The sequence below is a fragment of the Aplidium turbinatum genome, chromosome 10, assembly GCF_918807975.1.
Source record: "Aplidium turbinatum chromosome 10, kaAplTurb1.1, whole genome shotgun sequence".
Lineage (NCBI taxonomy): Eukaryota > Metazoa > Chordata > Ascidiacea > Aplousobranchia > Polyclinidae > Aplidium > Aplidium turbinatum.
In genome coordinates, this window is record NC_137481.1 from 11,959,212 (window position 1) to 11,979,829 (window position 20,618).

The window sequence follows — 20,618 nt, forward strand, 5'->3', positions numbered from 1 at the left end:
AAATGAAGGACTATGTAGCACTGTAAAACTACACGATTATGGCAATTAAGTACCAAATTTCTCAATTTTCAATTCAAATCTGGACCCCCTAAACATTTATAGATTGGTCTTAAACTTCATAAATATTGTTTTTGTACCAAGTGTCACCTATAAAAAAAAGTTAGGGTGTTTTGCTTCAGGTCGGGGCATCAGCCGCACCCTAATGACTACTGGTTACACAGAGCATCTCAGTCACGCAGGAGCAGATGGCGCCGCAGCATACGAGTACAAGCTTACATGCTTGGCAGCATTGTCAAATTCAACCGTTGATGAAATCAAGGGTGCCATCGATTTTTGGATGTCCGACAGGGCAGGTGACTGTACCACGCTCTTGCAACGTCTAGGTATTGAAGCGGAGAAGATGATAAAATGCTGTGCCCATGTAATTTTGGGAATTGACCATGCTTGCGATAAGGTTTTTCGTAATATAGAGCAAAAGATTGGTGTTCAAAAGTTGCTACACGTATCTGCTGGTGAGAAAGTATTCACATCTCCCAGCACCAGCATCCATACTTTGGCACAGATAGCAATCGCCAAATTGTTGTCGCCTAGCCACGCTGCACATTCAATATCACTTTATATTGATAAACGTGAAGATGACACGGGTGGTGAGAGAACTTGGGAAGGTGTCAGGTCGTTTTTCGATAAGAAAATACCAGAAATTAAAACCAAGCAAGAGGAGTGCATGAACACGGAGAGGGGTCAAGTCCGATTGTATGGTGCTGTACTGGATGAAGTTCTAGATGCAATGGACAGACAGTTGTCCGAGATGAAATTTTTTGCAGGTCAAAGTAGTGACGACGTCAAATTGAAACATGCACCATTGACAAATTTAGGATGCGAATCCGAATTCGCCAAGCTTGATAACCGTATTACTTTCAGTGCTGGATCGACGACAGTAAGAACTCATTCAAGGAAGAATGTAGTTTCAACGGATAAATTTCTCATGGATTCGTCGTTTACAGATCTCAATGAAGATGAGAAGTGGAAATGGGCAAGGTGCTTAGAAGAAGTTACCCAGGCGAAAAAGCTTAAACAAGACTTTATTGTTAAGTTAAAACAAGTCAACAACTTGCGCTTCTGAAGAAGCAAGAAGCGAAGAAGAAGAAAATAGCCAAAGTGCTAGCCTACTGGTACTTGAAGAGTGTAAGAAGCATGGAGGTCCGGCGACTCCAAATACACTTGACTCTCTTGATAGACTTAATGAATCACAACTGCTCAACGACATTGGTTACCTTAGATCGACAGTGGCGCCCGATATACGCCAAAAGCGTAGAGTTAAATGTGCCGACGGTATAAAAACATTCATGCTTGAGAAGTTCAGTATAGACGAACTGAAAACATCCATCAGAAATGCTATCAAGCCAGAAGACAATGTTTCTGTTGCTGTCGATATCCTGCTGAAAAAAGTTCTTTGAAATTCAAAGGACTCTTGTACAAACAAACTTGTTGAGATGCTGGTACGCAGATGTTGAAGTGAAAATTAAAGTAGCTTATGGAAATTTATATCTTAATTGTTCCTTTGAAATTATGGTTCTGCTCACATTTCAGTGCAGATTTTATCGCAATATGTATCTGGAGCGGTCCAGTTGACCTGTACAAGTTTAAAAACATGATTATCGATATCAGTGAGAGTGACCCTAACAACAAAAGAAATGACATATTACACGACATAGTAAGGCATAATTATCAAATTTTAGTTGAAAAAATGTGTAAATTTGGCGGCCACAGGGCTGCGATTTTTGCCTTTTTCGGTGACGAGGTCACTCGACACGCGCCATCACTATTCGACAAACGCTGTGCCTTACGGGAAAAAACGAAAAAAAAAACGAAAAAAAGAGGAAAATAAAAAGGAAAAAAAACTGAGAGGGGACTAAACATCGTCAGGTCGAGAAACAATCGGGGGGGGGGGGGCATCACGTGATGCTATCATAAGAGTGCTGACTTACGTAAACTTTCCTTCGCCAGGTAGGCCTACTTCAAAGCAAGGTCTAAAAGCGACGCTTCACACGAGAAACTCCCAAGGCGTCAGCGCCGCCATTTTGAACACTGCGAAAGAATGCTTTGATCGAAGTTCCAGCGCTTGACATCAAACATTTCGCAACACACGTTTCGTGCTATTCGACACAACGGGTTTCTTTTATAGATGAAATAACCTAGGCTACGTTGAGTTGTCAACGTCTATGCCAGTTTGTATTTCGCCGTTTGAACTAATTAACAATATTGCTCTGGTAAAATGACTGTTATGATACTTGCTATGAAAGTTTTTCACATGTAGAAAACAGCCTGGTTTCCGACCAGACGTTCAGAAATACAGATGAAAAAGGCCGCTATTTTTATGGAAAGGAACATTTTGAACACTGCGGGAAAATGCTTGGATCGAAGTTCTAACGCCTGGCATCAAATATTTCGCCACACACGTTTCGTGCTTTTCGACACAACGGGTTTCTAACTTTCTTCGAAGTAGGCTACTTTTACTTGTCAACGTCTATGCAAGTTTGTATTTATGTCTGACTTATGCACTTGTTGTTCCAAGAATGGAGAATTTTTTTGCAATGTGAATAAAGAATAATAGACAGATAAACACGGTTGCAACTTGCAACTCGACTTCCTTCCACTAAAAGGGTTTCTGTGATTACGTAATGGGCGATTTTGCACTTGCATTCACAAAAGCACACAACCCAGCTAGCAAAACCCGTCGTTTTTACATTGATTCAACGTCTGCAGATGTTGAATCGAAAAAACGAGAAGCGAAAAATATACTAGAGTAGTCTATCACGACCGCACTGTTTGATTTGTTGTGATGTAATAATACCAAAAGTAGCGATACGCACGCTGTTACGTTAATTCACCTTAAATAACTCAGGGGGGAAAGTAAGTTAATTTTGAGTTAACTTTAAAGTAAGTTAACAGCACAAATCGATTTAACTTTCCTGGAGGGTTATATTGCGTAGGCTACCCAGACAGCAAGAATCATCATTTTACATTGATTCAACGTCTACAAACGTGAAGTCAATGAAAAAATAACGAATTTTAATGCCTGCGTATCAATGACCAAAAAGAAATTTAGGTTTGTTTTACATTAGTTCAACATCTAGCGACGTTGAATTATCATAAAATAACGTTAATTGTTCAACCAGGTACCGGTAACAAATTAATAGCTCACTGCGAGATGATTGCCTCGATTTACGTTTACACTGACATAATTTCGGCACAATTGGGATACTGCGAGCAAACACGAGTCTGTTTGGTAAAGAACTAGCTGTCAGAATCGGAATTATCAGATGCTGTATCGGAGGATGAGGTTGTCGCGTCGTCACTAGAATACTTGAAGACGCAAAACTGCCCGTTCATGAACGCGCGATGCCATATGATCGGAAGCATGACTTTACTGCCAAAGAACCATTTATCGAATTTCGTACTACTTTTTTAACTTGACCCCGTAGCTTTTCTAATTCCAATTTGTTTCCGTCATAAAATTCTTTACAAATTTTGAAAAATACCACACTAACTTTTCCTTCTGTTTGATAATCTATAGCAGGTAAAATTCTACTTTTTAACTGTATCTTCTTTCACCATGATTTATATTCGCAACGACACCGGTAAACAATAAGCATTCGATGAAAAAATAACTTTTGCGTAACAATAAGCCGGTATTTATAAGGTTGCAAACTTTTTACAGTTCACAAGAGCATTGTCAGCGCATAAAATAGCTTGCGTGATGCTCTGGGCTACCGCCGTGTGACACGCGACGAAGAAACGCATAAAATTTCATTTGATTAAACATTAAAGCATACAGCAATTGCCGCCCTAATCCAAGGTTTGTTGATTTGGCGACGGCAAAGTTTTTGCCGTCGTAGATACAAGCTAATTTCGAGGGCTGTATACATGTCCGGCAGGTACATAACTTAGCGCTTGATACTCCTTTGCAATCACTCAACCAGCGTGCGATTAAAAACTTAAGTACACAACTTGTGGCCACACAACTTGTGCAGTAACTCGCGGCCAAACGCTTATAATCTGACTCTTGTGACGTCATATTACTATTCGACAAACAAACGCAGAATTTTTGGTCGTTCGACAAGAAAGAAAAAATCGCAGCCCTGGGCGGCCATTTTGAATTTTTGCATTTTACCAACCTAAAACATCATCATAGATCAAAAATTTCAACGGATTCGTGATCAGCGTGAAAAATGGCCATAAAAAACACTCCTTTTCATGGGACAACAGAGAAAAAGTCTATGTGTGCCCAACCCTATTATAAGTGTCATGAAAACAGGGTGGGCGAAACATATTTTGCCCACCCTCGTTTTACGGCAGGGTGGGCGTCGCCCACCCGGCCCACCCTATTTCGACGCCTATGAACTTGGGTTAAATACTGTTGAGAAGCATTGTTTTTGGCTAACTTTCAATTCAAACCAACACATACAATGATTGTTTTCAGCTGCTTCCAGCTGTTTTAATTGTGCTATATTTTTGTCACAATGAGCACCAACTAAATTCATTCTTATTTTATTTCACATTTTCTCAAAGAAAAACATTTTTGATAGATTTTTAATTGTGAATAATTAAGTTGAATTGTGCAAGCTTTTCAATTGCGTTAGAATTTGAAAATTTGTTTGAGTTAATATTCATTTTCCAAAAGGGGACGTGGTCTACACTTGCTGATGCTGAATAAAGTTTGTTTACCATCAACTTAAATGTGTCCTTTATTGTACAACTGTTTGCTCTGGTTCACTCTGTGACTCCAGCAAATTTTATTTTTGTGTTTCATCAGAATGGGCATATTTTCACTGATAACGAATACGTTTGAGGTCTGTATAAATTAATGATAGTAACTTTTAAAAACAAATTTTCATTATATATATTTTTAACTTTATTAATTTTGCCACTTTTTTCTTTTTATTGGTACCAAGTTTGTGTGATCATGATGTATGTGTGACCAATGTTTTGCAAAAATATATGCTTGTGTGCAACTGTGCATAGGCGTCAAAATAGGGCGGGCCGGGTGGGCCGCCTGCCGTGAAAGGAGGGTGGGCAAAATATGTTTTGCCCACCCTGTTTTTATGACACTTATGAAGTGTTCGTTGCAATTATTTCCGTTTTTGTTAAACGCTGAATTATCTAATCAACTGCATCGCAACTTCTTGTTTTACGCTATGTCTCTCGCTAGGTATCCGACAGAACAAAGCAATTCCGCAACAACACTGAGTTGAAAAAAGGCGGTACTCACTGCATTGTTGTTGCTACGGCAACTGCCACACTCTGGCAATTCCTGAGCCACGTTTGATCTTTTCTCCGAATGGTCTCACTTTCGTTACGTCGCAATCAAACTTCAGTTTCGGGTCAGCGTAAGGGAATATGAATACGACATCATAATCACATGACAATAAAATAACCGATACTGTCACAATCAAGGTGCAATGCCTCGCGATGGCTTGCTTTGTATCTTCAACGAGCGTGTTGTTTTGATTATGGAATTCTGGTGCGGTGTGTTATTATCGGTTATGACCTGAAGTAACCTCTGATTGAGAAATTTGTATTATGTAACGTATTTCTAGAATCATCTGTAAGCATGCAAATCTAGAAGGTTCTGTTGTTTTTCATGATTTCTGAGCGTCGTTTGTCATGACGTCATAAGGTTGTTTATCTGTAAATGTCCGATTGCAAAATCGTTATTATGTAAGAATCTTCTTGCGAACGTGACATTCTTTAGACTTCTATAAGCTTCTGCTTGTTGACATTTAAATGCTACGTGACCGAACGATGGTTCTTTATGATGTAACCTTCTCGAAGTTACTGGACTGAACAGCCAACTATAAATAGTGGTGTAGTTTGTATTCTGAGATTATTATTATGGTGATTATTATGATGATTATTATTGAGTTGGTTATGAGAGTTGTGCTATGAGTTGTGGATTGGTAGTTGATGCAGAAATTAGAGTTATTTGAGAAGCCGTTCGTTAAAGTTCTTCAAGAAGTCAGATTATCATTTCGCTAGTAGAATTATTCGACATTTAATTGACTGCTTTTCGGTTGACCCATTAAACTACGTCATTGAATCTTTCCAAGTCTTTTTCCTGGTAAGAGATAGAAAGAAAGCGTGACAGATACAAATAAAGACGTGCTGAAACAAGTCGCTTTTTAGAAATCTTTCCTCACAAACTTGTTGCTGGGTATAAAATAAACTGGGGCACCACGCGATGTTGTCAATGACCTTTCATTATTAAAAAGTTAAACATGAAGCAAAGTCAAACATCTATTTACGCATTCTTAAAACCAGCTTCCAAAAGGCGGCAAGATGATAACGCTGAAGGAGCCATGTCTAGCACAAATGAACGTAGAGATGACATTGAAGAAGAAAGCAATGCTTCAAGGATGGACAGTAGACCTCCCCAATCCCCGGACTTTCTTTTGTTTTCATCTATATTGTGACTTTTCTGCATGGGGGGTTCAATGCTGATTTCAAAAATATGCATAAAAATTTTTTTCGATCAACGTCTGGGAAGTTATTCGCTGTTACTTAGCAACAACTTTTCATAAAAAGTACAAAAATCCCCTTTAAAACCCCTTTACTTTTAACCTAGTATGCTGATATCTAGATTATCTGAAAGCATTTCTTCTGCTAAAGAATTAAAAAAAAAATTATTAAAATTGGACAATCGGTACCAGAGTTATGATCGTTTAAGTACCCAGATTACGCAGTCATTCATGACTGATTTTTGTTAATTTATTGCCAAATGATACTAGAAAAATGGTGAAAGTTGCTGTCAAGGGGTTTTTGGGGGTAAGGAGTTCAAAAAGTTTATTAAAAAGTGTCTCAGAGCAACAGAAAAAAAGTTATTAAAAAATTGATACGAACAGTCACGCATGAATGATTTTGTCGCAGTCGCTTCATTCCTACAACGAGATGTATTCCTTAGGCACCACAAACGTTAAATGCCTTGAGTCATAAACAGTATAACGTGGAACCGATCATCTCAATGTAGCTAACATCTGGGTACCCATTGCACTTGATGTTAGAATACACGCTTCATTGCTCGGAAAGAGCTCTGATCAAGTGCAAGATGGCCAAAGTCCGCCACAATTTCAATAGCATCTCTCACCCAGCATAATGTAGTCTATGTATCTAAATCATGTGGTAAAAAAATAGATTAAGCCAGCTGAACTTACCGATAACCTTCTGTAATGTATTTTAGGTTTCACTATTGATCAGTTAGCATTTTCTACTTGTATCTTGTATGATTATAATAATAACGTATTGTATACACTTCTACTGTCTAATATTCCATGCGTATTCATGTATCCATCATGGAGCTGAGGAAGAGTAAAATGAACAATGGTGGTTTGCTTGGTAATTTGCAGCCTTTAAAACATTTTAAGGAAGGACAATTTAGACCACCTACTGCAGATGTTCTTCAGAAATACATAAATCATCTTCAATTAAATCCTTGTAACCACCAGAGTGGGAAACTCACAGCTTGGGATACAGCAGTATGTCTAGCAAAAGTATGGCAGCCTGCTTGCATTCCACTGATGACAAAACAAAATATTCAAAACAAAATTATTCGTTTGGTTGATGAATACAAGAAATACAAACATGCCAAAAAGGAATCTGCTGCCTTAATTAAATTTCGAGAAACATTGACAACACTATTTATGATATCTGCTAAGAATGCCGAAAATCTTATTAACAAAAACAAAACGTTGCTACCAAAAGATAAGGCAGAAGGTATACAGTTTCTTAAATTACTTGAAACAAACCAACCAGCATCTCTTGGACCCTTGATAGAAAGAGGTTGAAATGCTTCAAGAATTATGCATTGAAGAATCGAATAAAGGTAATAAAGTGTGATGTATGTTTGTTCCCAGTATGCTTAACAGCCCAATGATTTTTAAAGTAACATACCTATTAATTTTTGATACGGATGCATAAACAAGACGTTTTTTACAGATAAATGCAGATTTTCAGCCATCTACCTAAGGACTTAATTTACTCTCCTCGTCATCTTCCCAATAAATTAAGTCGAATCTGCACTGAGGAACAAACATACCTCATACTTTATTACCTTTATTCGATTCTTCAATGCATAATTCTTGAAGCATTTCAACCTCTTTCTATCAAGGGGTCCAAGAGATGCTGGTTGGTTTGTTTCAAGTAATTTAAGAAACTGTATACCTTCTGCCTTATCTTCTGGTAGCAACGATTTGTTTTTGTTAATAAGATTTTCGGCATTCTTAGCAGGTAGAGGTCATTCGATATCGTTCCTTCGATATCGTAGAGGTCATTCGATATCGTTCCTTCGATAGAGGTCATAGAAGTGTTTTCTGCTTAAGATCAAGCTGTGAAAACATCAAGCTGTGACAGCATCAAGCTGTGAAAATGTTCTCTTGGTAAAAGTAGTGAGAACATTTTTGAGATAAACTCTGTTATTTGTGTATCACATGTTGCCAACGTTCCCATTTTGGGAACAACGCATTAATTTAATTATGTGAAGAAAAATGTTAAATATAACGAAACAAATGGTAGGGGAAACAAGTTATTAGTGATAATCTCACATAAAAAACGCAAATATTAAAAAAAAAAATTTAATTTGTGTTTTCGAGAAGCACTTTTTTTCGAAAGCTGAAAAATATGATTTTTGACTAAATCCATCGCTTTCATAAAGGAAAGATTTTGCAAATATTATTTTTTTAACAAATACATCTGAAACAATAATCATTCAACAACAATATCCAAAACAATTTTTTTTAAATGAAGTCTGTGTAATGCTGTGGGCGACTTCAACCCCATGTTCCCATTTTGGGAACGTTGGCGTGTAAAGGGTTAAAGGGGATTTTTGTACTTTTTATGAAAAGTTGTTGCCAAGAAACAGCGAATAACTTCCCAGACGTTGATCGAAAAAAATTTTTATGCATATTTTTGAAATCAGCATTGAAAACTAGGGTGTACCAAAAAAACCTTACTTTCACCGATCTTGCTGTTGGCTGGCAAAAAGTTGTGTTTGGGGTCAAAACTAATGCTAATATAAAAAATTTTAAATTTCATTGTTGTTTGACGCCTATTTTCTTTGCGTTTCCATGGAAACAACCCAAATTTTAAAAAATGGCGTAACTTGAAAACCACCATAGTTAGAAAGCTCTAATAAACACCAAAAGTTCCAGAACACCAATATTCCTATGAGTGTTTAATACATTTTATGGGTCTAGGTAATGTAGTTTTTAGATATTTCCTAAAATAGCGTTTTTGTAAAAAATCTAGTTAATTTACTCTAAAAATTATTTTATACAAATTTTTGCTATTGCTGGCTAAAGTGGCAATGTAACAATCACACAATAGTCTGGCAATGTAAACAAAAAATTAAAGTACTTGACTAAAACCTTAAATTACCAGTATACATACAGTATATATAATCAGTTAACATGCAGTAAGCAATACTATTTTACTTCCTTTGACAATGCTCAAGACAAAAGGTGTACCAGTGGTCCGGTACCTGTGTAGCCGTAATGCGATATGCAATGTTTTACGCATCATATCAATGGAAATCAATGTTGCTTGATTTGTAGTTTTTACAAGTACAGTTTCATTCCTTTTTTAGTAACTCTTTCTGATGATGTAGCAACTGTGGCTTGTTTTTCTCTCAATCCTTTGATAATCTTTAAAATGTTTTGTTTTGCTGTAGAAATTCGGGTGAGTTTGTCATAAAATTCAGTAAGAAGACCCAATGCTCGTTCAGATGCAACATTGACAACTGGGATTGCTTTGATTATATTTTTTACCTTTAAGTATCAGTAGATTTTTGTGCCAAAACTTGGGATCTCTGTTAAAAAACTTTTATCTAATTTGAGCAAATTGAACTAAGTCCATGAGTCTTTTCCTATAAGGTTGTGGAGTTGAGTTTGTTCAGGAGCATCACATCATGCTCGTTGGATGAGTAGAATAATATATTATATTCATTAAAAATATCTTTATTCAAATCACAATTGCTGAAGTTAAATCTGGTATCTGAAGCAACATTGAATGAAATCTCATCTCTGGCAGTTTTTCTAGTACTGTATTATATCATATAGACTAGGGTGCATCGTCTCCCTCTTTTTTTTGAAACTGGTTTTGTAACATTGAGAAGTGTGTTCCACTTCAGGAAAAATTCAGCCAAAAAATTTTTTTTCGCTCAGGGACTCCCCCTTCCACTAGCGCCTGGCCCCCCCAAGTTGCGGATAGAAAAATCGCCATAACTCCAAAACGAAAATATTTAAACATAAAGTGTTTGGTGTTAAATTCATTGTAACTATATGATTTGATCCAAATTTGGTGAATAAAACATATTTTACAAAAAAACAAAAATTTCGTTGAAAACTTTCAAGTTGGACTCCCCTTTTAAAGCCTTATTCAAGGCTACTCATGAGATAAAGAGTTATGGATCCGTCTTTTTTTTTAAATTTAGTCAAGTTTTGTACCATCAATCAACTATTCAGTCCTCGAAATTAAACCAAACTGCTTGGTGTGCCTTTCAATCCTAAAATAGAGCAATCAATTGGGAGCATCATAGCTGATTTCACTACTGAATTATAGGATGCATGGAACTGTTCTGTTGATGGTGCTATCAGCATGGTATTGACACTACATCAACAAACACTGGCCTTTGGTCTGGAGGTTGTGCTGAATTGCAACAGAAATTGAAGAAGTCATTGCTATGGTGTGCAATGTACATGCAGAAAACATGTTGGAGAACTAATCGTAGGTAATGCGTTTGAAGCATTGAGTATTGAAACATCTCGATTGCCTGAAATAACTATGTTTGTTCACTTTTGTACTCACTTCAACATTATTTCTCAAGACCTCATCTCTTTCCCACCTTATTTAGATAGCCTACATAAGCTACAAGTGCTTGTCAATTAGTGAATCTGTAGCTCTTGCAATCCAGTTGCTTACAAAAAATGATGAAAGATATTTTCCTCAAGAAGACTACAGAGAACTATTGGAGCTGTGTCTATTTAGTTTCAACTATCCATTGCCATGCAAGAAGCCATTTAAATTTAAACAGCCAGGAGCTATTCACAAAGCTCAGAAGTTGGCTAAAGTTATTTATGTCATAAAGTTGTCACTATTGTCTGGAAGGGCTGAAGTGAAGAAGTAATGGATGCTGCTAATCCCAAGAACACTTGATTCCGCAGCCAAAGGAAACTAATAAGTTGAAAATGTTTGCAACGTTCCTCCTATATGTGTATGTGTCATGGTGGTTTCGTTGCAGTTCAGGAGTTTCTGCACCATGGGCAGACCTGAAGTTAATGAAAACTTTACATTTGTTTGAGAAGATTGATCCCATTGTAGCCTCTAGTGCTTTGAAGAAGCTGAATCTCCACCTCTGGTACTTAACTGAGGAAATGCTTCCTCTTTCTCTGTTTGATTACCGTGTTCCAGAGGAAACAAAAAGAGGAATTGTTACTGCTTTGTTAAAAATGCTAGCAGCTGATGGTTCAATTCAGGAACCTCTGAAAATAAAAGGTAAAGGAAAGCTTTCCAGGCACAATTGATGCCAACACTTCACTGATTGATTTGATTGGTAAAGATTCAATTCAGGAACCTCTGAAAATAAAAGGTAAAGGAAAGCTTTCCAGGCACAATTGATGCCAACACTTCACTGATTGATTTGATTGGTAAAGATTCCTGGTATCTCTTTAAGCTGTTAAAAGTACGCCCAATGTTTTTTGAAAAAAACGTTAGAGTGAGAACAAGATAGTCAGTATAAACTGGCCAAATCAAAAACAGAAATGTTAACGGTTATAAATGGCTGCTCTGAGCATGACGTCAAGCTGGCCACAGATTTTCGATCATCAGCTCAAAATATTCAAAACTTTGAAAGCATTCTTCAGGTGGTTCAACAAAGCAAATGTAAGACACCAAATTTGTGGCAAAAACCATAAACTGTTGCATTACATCCATCTAACAAGCTTGCAACTCCACTTTCAAAAGTGGCCTTTGATTATGGGACAAAATCTGAGTTCTGTGCGTAACTAACTAACTACGGTATATCGCCACATAATTTTCAAATCCCATGAAATGTAATTATTTAAAACAGCTTTACTACAAATACTACCCCGTTTGCCTGAAGAATCTATTCTAGCGACTACTCCCGAAGGGAGCTAGACGAAAACGTTCGTTGGACCCCCTTTTTAAAGCCGTTTTCAAGGCTATTCTATGAGACAAAGTCTGCCTTTTTTTAAAGTTTTATTGAATATTATTATAATTATTAGTAATGAAACAGAATTCACTTTAGGCTTATTGATATTTTTAGTTCATTCATTGATATTATTATAATATTTGCGAGGGAACATGCATAAAACGAAAAGTGCATTATCATTTCATAGCTATTTTTTTAGATGTATTTGAGTGAACAGTGTCTACTGAATAGCAAAAAAATTGTTTCTTTGTAAAATATGTTTTATTTACCAAATTTGAATCAAATCATATAGTTGCAATGAATTTAATACCAAACATTTTATGTCTAAGTATTTTAGTTTTGGAGTTATGGCGATTTTTCTGTCCGCAATTTGGGGGGGTCAGGTGCTAGTGGAAGGGGGAGTCCCTGAGCAAAAAAAAATTTTTAGGCTGAATTTTTCCTGAAGTGGAACACACTTCTCAATGTTACGAAACCAGTTTCAAAAAAAGGGGGGAGACGATGCACCCTAATATAGACTTATAGAGCCCTGGTTTACTGCATCCAAATCTCTTGATTCTCCAATCAATGATTTAAAACTACATTGCCAGTTGAGCAATGATATGAAAAAGATGCAAAAATATTCTGCAACTATACCTCCACTTTTTATTGAAATAACTTTCAGCATATTTGACAAAGTTTTATAAACATTTGTGGTACCTTTCTGAGCACCTAGTTATTTTTGCACTATTCAGCGATCATGCTTCCTTCACTCAAAAACAGAAAATGGGTAGAGAACTTTTAAATTATGATGGAGCATTTAAATCAAGTAAACTTCCAAAAACCAGAATCCAGCAAATGCCAGTTCTTCAACAACAAACTTAACTCCACAACCTTATAGGAATAAGACTCATGGACTTAGTTCAATTTGCTCAAATTAGATAAAAGTTTTTTAACAGCTAATCCCAAGTTTTGGCACAAAAATCTACTGATACTTAAAGGTAAAAAATATAATCAAAGCAATCCCAGTTGTCAATGATGCATCTGAACGAGCATTGGGTCTTCTTACTGAATTTTATGACAAACTCACCCGAATTTCTACAGCAAAACAAAACATTTTAAAGATTATCAAAGGATTGAGAGAAAAACAAGCCACAGTTGCTACATCATTAGAAAGAGTTACTAAAAAAGGAATGAAACTGTACTTGTAAAAACTACAAATCAAGCAACATTGATTTCCATTGATATGATGCGTAAAACATTGCATATCGCATTACGGCTACACAGGTACCGGACCACTGGTACACCTTTTGTCTTGAGCATTGTCAAAGGAAGTAAAATAGTATTGCTTACTGCATGTTATCTGATTATATATACTGTATGTATACTGGTAATTTAAGGTTTTAGTCAAGTACTTTAATTTTTTGTTTACATTGCCAGACTATTGTGTGATTGTTACATTGCCACTTTAGCCAGCAATAGCAAAAATTTGTATAAAATAATTTTTAGAGTAAATTAACTAGATTTTTTACAAAAACACTATTTTAGGAAATATCAAAAAAACTACATTACCTAGACCCATATAATGCATTAAACACTCATAGGAATATTGGTGTTCTGGAACTTTTGGTGTTTATTAGAGCTTTCTAACTATAGTGGTTTTCAAGTTACACTATTTTTTTTAAATTTGGGTTGTTTCCATGGAAACGTAAAGAAAATAGGCGCCAAACAACAATGAAATTTAAAATTTTTTATATTAGCATTAGTTTTGACCCCAAACACAACTTTTTGCCAGCCAACAGCAAGATCGGTGAAAGTAAGGTTTTTTTGGTACACCCTATTGAAAACCCATGCAGAAAAGTCACAATATAAATAAAAACAAAAGAAAGTCCGGGGATTGGTGAGGTCTAATGGACAGTGGTGAAGTCAATGTCTCAGGCAATGCACTGGTAGTTGTAGAAGACAGCATGAACCATGAAAATCTACCTGCTCCATTTGACGTTAGCATGCTGCCGGATTAGCTTCCGGCTCAGGAAGGTTCCGTCAGCACAGTCAGCAGTCATCATTCTGTCCTACCATTTTGTGGCAAATCCGAAAGTGCCACTTTAAAGATAACAGGTCACCGGTCACGCGCATTTTAGGTCGCAAAGGAAAACATAAAAGAAGTTTAAAGCATAATTGCTGCAGCGACGCTAAACGCAGTCTTAGTGAGAAAAACTAACCATTGCGAACCTACACATTCAATGAAATCTGTTTGAAAACTCTCGCCCACCCAGAATTCCTCTCTTCTAAGAAAAAATCGACGCCGATGCTTGTGTGCATGATATTGCTCAATAGGTGTAAAATAACCACTGAGGTTATGGTTACTAAATATGGTAACTAATCCATTTGTCTTTCAAATTAAAAAACACAATATCATAAGTCATATTCAATTATTCATACTACATTCATATACTTCAATGAATATCTACATTGATTTTAATAATTGCTTATAACTTACAATTTATTTACAAAACAAGCAAGTTTACGCTATACGCATGCAATCATTACAACAAATAATTATTAAAAAACCATGCACTGCAACACATTTTCCACTAAAGTTGTGAATGTATGTTACAAACTAATCAAATTAATTTATATTTAAACTTGCCGATTGCGCCACTTTAAATTTTACTTAAGTTTAGATACAATAGCCTGAGCAACTTCACATACTTGTTTTGCTTCATAATTTCAGATATGATTCTACGACCAGAATCCAATTCCATCTGAGTTTCCAAAAGATTTGCATCATTTGATTCTGCTTCACTTTGCTCTATATCATTTGAAACAGAACTAGGAAAGCCAGCATTGTCATTCATATAAACATCTTCACACTTTTTCACTTCTTCATTTTTTACAACATCCATTTATAATTGCAAAGTATCAGTAACAACCTAAATGATCACACAATCTCAGTTTACAAAAAAAAAATTATAGCCTATATTTACTATTTATTGCTATGCTTGTATCTTTTGAGCTGAAACTCGGTTGATCTGACTATTGAAGGATTATAGCCATGATTTAAAAGCTATATATGTAGGCTAATTACAACATTAGCATGGCACGAGTTGTGAATATTTTGATTGAAATACTTTGGCTTGATTTTATTGCAGGTGCCTAATATTAGTAAAGATATACTTATGCAGCAGCATGCTACCGTTGTTCCAGATGGTTGTTCGCCTGGTCAAACGTCATATAAAAACCGTTCAAGTCTACTGAATATTACGTCATGGAAATTCCTAAAACATGAGCCAAAATTGCGCCATTGTTTGTAAGACCTGTGTCAAACCTGTTGAAACCTGTTTAAACATGAAATATTGCGTCACACGAACTGCTGATGTGCCTTTGAGTTATCACAAATTTTTCTGATTCATTCTTGAAGTTGTGTGTTGGAAGTCGGTCGCACATTTAACTGGTTTATTTGGTGCTTGCTAGCTGGACAAATTCTCCGTCTTTTATCCAAGTAATCTGTATCGTAGTGACAGTTTTTTAGAGGTGTAAGGCATTGCATCTCCATAGCCGCGGGCTAATTTTACAAAAATACACTTATTGAATAGACGTTTCAAGAAGTGTTTCTTTCTCGGTCGATACATACAGACGAACGGATTCGGGAATCTTATGTTACAATTTTCCCACGAAGAGATTATGGTTTACCGCTGTGACCATAAAAAATAAAAGACGAGTTCTTGTTAGCTGGTGGGCCAAGAAGCACTTGAAGGTATAAAAATAAAAGACGATTTTTGTCAGTTGGTAGGTCAAGAAGAAATTAAAGCAAAAAAAAAATAAAAGCCGATTTTGGTTAGCCAAGAAGCACTTGAAGGCATAAAAATAAACGACGTGTTTGTTGTCCGCTAGTGCAGAAGAACTACTTAGAAGTACAAGAAATAATAAAAGAAGATTTGTTGGTTGGTAGTCTACACTCTTACAGAAGCAAAGAAAAGTAAAGACATTTCTTCTCAGTTTGGTACTGAAGAAAAATAACTTTGACATTCATTAGCAAGAAAGAAGATTAAAAGACAATCCATCTGTGCTTGTAGATTCAAGTGGAAGAATCCAAGCAAGTTTTGTGGACTTTAGGACTTCATACTCGTACAGCTACGGTATCGTGCATTTAAATTCTTTTTTGTATTTTTTACGGTCTTTGCAGTTAAGTTTTTTATAACTACTGTAGCCTAATAATTTGTGTGTTTGTGTAACTTAATTTTTGTTTTTTGTTAAATTTAGCCCCAACATTTAATATGTCTACACTCGGTGGCGACAAGGACTCGACCGCCGTAGACTCGACTGAGTTTAAGCATGATGATGTTCTTTGCGGTCGGGCAGGCCATTCTGGGGAGGGACCCAGTAATGATGAGGCTAAGTCAGTTCGAGAGGCCCGGCATCTTAGAAGGGATATTTTGACTGAAATTGGGGAACTTTCTGTAGCCCTAGGTTCTTTGAGTGATAAGCAGGAACTGTTAAATTTTAGATCTAAGTTATCTACTTTAGAAGAGGAATTACGGCATTTCCATGCTCTTTCGACTAAAATCTTTAACTCTGCAATCTTGGCAGAACTTCGTGATAGGGTAGATCCCGAATTTAACTCGTTAAAAAATAACTTTAAACAAAAAGAAAGTGAGTTCTCAGATATGTTGGATGCTGACATACATCCTGAGGATAGCGCCTCAAATGTAAGCACTGGGATGTCTAGGACTTCGTCTCGGATAGTGGCACAAATTAACCTGCAGCTAAGACGAGAGGAGCTCCAGATACAAGCTGAGACCATTCGAGCTGAGGCTGCCGCGAGAGCTGAGGCCGAAGCGAGAGCTGCTGAGGCTGCCGCGAGAGCTGAGGCCATACGAACTGAGGCTGCCGCGAGAGCTGAGGCCATTCGAGCTGAGGCAGCCGCGAGAGCTGCTGAGTTCGCACTCAAAGACTCAGTTGAGGGCTGAACAACGTTAAGAGGTAGTTTTAGCTGAATATCGATCAGAAGTGGGCTCTCGGCGTAGCTCTAAGAAGGGCTCTTCTAGGCATTCCAGAAATGAACATCAATCGCAGTTTAATTTACATAACCTTTTCCAAACGCCCGTTCAACCTGTGAGCGGACCAGGGCAATCCACACGTTTTCCAGCTGTTTCAGGAGGTCTCGGCTAAGGGTCTTCCGAATGCTGTAGAGCCAAGGTCTGCGAATTACAACCGAACTCCTCCCCCAGAGCGTACAGGTCACGAGGCCGCCATTAGTAGTAATGCTTTGCCCCCTTCACAGTTTTCTGCGCCGCTAGGTTTTGATCGCCCAGCTACACGTAATTTGGGTGGTTGTGAGAGGCGTATCGCGTCTCCTGATTTTAACGTGTGTGAGGATCGTGATCGGGCTGTGCACGTGACTGAGCCCACTCAGCCCCTTAAGGGATATAGCTTGTTTTCTCCCGCTAAATCGAGTTCTCAACAGCAGGATTGCTTTTTTGAATACCAAAATAGTAGGACGTTTTTCGATAAGGCGGCCTTGATTGGTTACGATGGTAATAATATGCCATTTATCTTCTTTAAAAATCGTGTTACAGCCTTAATGGCAGCTTCGCCCTTTAAGGGGACTCGTTTGACTTTGTTACAAGCAGCTTGTGTTAGGACAGCTGCGCAAACGATTGCTAATTTGGTTTCTGACACCCCTGGCTTGTCAGAGGAAGACAGGATAGAAATGTCGTTAGCTCGCTTGTCCCAGCGTTTTGGGGTTCGTGGAGGTCTTTTTGCAGAACCGGAAATTAGAAAGTATCGCTATGGTAGCAAATTGACTTCGACCTCTTCCAGTGATCTGAAAGAGTTTAAAGATGAATTATCGCAGTGTTTGCTTTACGCGCAGTCGCGCAAGCTTATGGTCAGCGTGACAAATTGGAAGGACGTTTTGTTTTGGATTTGGCTAAGCGACTCCCGTTTGACGCTAAGCAGCGTTATCTTGACTTTTTAGGTGATCAGTATGGTGGCACTGGTGAGCCTACTTTTCAGAGTTTGTTTGAATTTGTAGTACGGGAGGAAACGCGTAAGTCGACTGATTTTAGCATTATGCTAATGGGCGATTTTGGTGAGTCGCAGCAATTTAAAAAGTTTGGCAAAGGAAAATTGCCTTCATGTCCGGTTAGGCAGACGTCCGTAAAACCCCATGATGATGTGATGTCAGGGAGTTCGCAGTACTCGACTGTTGTTGGCCCACCGCGTGGTGGTGAAGCCACACGTAAAAACCTACCGGCATGCATTTGTTGTTCGTCACGTGGTCAAGTTGAATATCATTTTTTGTCTAATTGTAAAGAATTTTTGCGCTTGACACCTAAAGATCGGAGAGATGTCATTGTGAAAGCTGGCAAATGCTTGAATTGTTTGCGCCAGCATATGGTTAGGGATTGCGTTCATGCAAATAACTGTCGTAAGTGTGGGCCTAACAACGATAGGAAACACTATTTTCTGCTGCATGATTTTTATGTGACGTCACATGATTCTCTGGATTCTGTTGGGAAAGATGATGCTCGTGCCAGAGTTCCTGTGCGTAATGTTAAGATTGGAAATGTTAAAGCAGCCTTTAACCGCGTTACTGCTGCTCGTGTTTTGAATCCAATGACTGGCAAATCGAAGTTGGTGTATTGTCAGCATGATCCTGGTTCGCAGTTGACGTTTGTTTCGAGTGATTTGGTGTGTGAACTTGATCTTAAACCGTACGATAAAGCGTCGTTTAAAATGGATACCCTGGCTGGTCAGAAAGCTACTTGTGCTGACCTTGTCAAACTCAACATCCAGTCGTTAGAAACAGATGAACTGTTTTGTGATATAACTTCGGTGGTTAACCCAGCTTGGGCTGATGATGTTAAAACTTTACCGCATAAACAAGATTTAAATGGTTTCCGTCATTTTCATGACGTGAATATGTTTCATTTGAATGATTGTAGTACTGTAGATGTACTGATTGGCAACGACAACGCTTATTTGATGTGTGCAAAAGAAGAGCGTGTTGGTGAAAATCGTAGTGAACCGCATGCTTTACTCACTCCTCTCGGTTGGTTGGCTTGTGGTGGTAAGTCACCCTTAGATGAAAGCGTTGCTAACGTGTGCAAAGTGCAGACGTCTTCAGAGTCGGATGTCATCTCTGGCTTTCAGCGTAAAATTGAGTCTCGCGATATGGAAATAGCAGACCTGAATAAAGTCATTCAGGATTTGACCTTGCAAAATGAAACCTGTGAATTGTCTCGCAATGACATTTTGGCTAGAGAACTTGTTGAACCGAATATTGAGTTGAAAGATGGTCGATTTGAGATACCTGTTCCGTTGAAGGAAGATATTGATCTACCTAACAATTTTGTGTTGGCGTCAGATAGAGTTGCTGCTTTAAGGAAGAAAGCTTTAAAACAATCTGAACTTCGTGATTTCCTTACTGACACCATGAAAGATCTTAAATCAAATGGCTATATTGAGCGTACTGGTGAAGCAGGAAATGTCAAGGGATTTGAATGGTATTTACCATACTTTGTTATGTCACAATTAAAAAAGCGCATTGTTTACGATGGCAAGTCTGAATTTCGAGGCACTTGTGTTAATGATGTATATAATGTTTTCGGGTCCTGACTTGTTAAACCCTCTGGTAGATGTCTTGGCTAGATTTCGGCTTGGTAGATTTGGTCTCATGGCTGATGTGACTAAATGCTTCTTTCAAATAAAGTTACCTGAGTCGCAAAGGGATTTGTTTCGTATATTGTGGTTTGAAGATGATGACCTTGAAAATGGTAGGATGGTACCATTTCGTTTTTGTGTACACCCTTGGGGAATAAAGAGTAGTCCGTATATCGCTTGCTTGGCTATAAAGAAAATGATCGAGCAGAATCCCAGCAGTGCTGGTGAATTGACTCTCTGCAATATTGCAAATAATATGTACATGGATGATTTTATATTTTCGGCTGATAGCTTAGAGGAAGCTCAGCAAATCACTCATGAATCAATTGCTTTGTTTGATAGCCGTGGGTTTAAACTTGGTAAGTGGAGTGCTAACAAGGAGGCTATGATTGTCTTGTCAAATTTGGATAATGAGATGCTTTCACCTTTGATTCGTGACATTGACTTTCAGACTGAAAATATGACTTTGCCATCAGCGAAGACATTGGGTTGTGTGTGGCAAACCGAGTCTGACGAGATGCGTATCGCATGTTCCTTAAAACCCTTAGCTAAACACACGCGCCGAAGTATGCTCAGTCAGCTTGGACAAAATTTTGATCCGCTAGGCTTTGGAGCGCCATTTTTTCTAAAAGCACGCCTTATACTTCAGCAATTGGCGATAGACAAGTTTGATTGGGTCACCGAGGTCCCTGATAGCTTTGTTAAAGAGTGGGAGTCGTGGCTTCGCTCTTTGGACCTGCTTAAGGATTTTTTG

At 37.7% G+C, this 20,618-nt stretch overlaps 1 protein-coding gene across 1 annotated transcript in view; it reads right to left on the reverse strand.

Moving 5' to 3' along the window:
• LOC145778656 (uncharacterized) overlaps window positions 1–15,110 on the reverse strand; it is a 37,514-nt gene extending 22,404 nt beyond the window's left edge. Inside the window, exon 1 of the mRNA XM_082590192.1 lies at window positions 14,909–15,110. Within this exon, the coding sequence (XP_082446318.1) occupies window positions 14,909–15,102 (194 nt within the window). The 5' untranslated portion in view covers window positions 15,103–15,110. The remainder of the gene's footprint in view (window positions 1–14,908) is intronic.
• Between the last annotated feature and the right edge of the window lie 5,508 nt (window positions 15,111–20,618).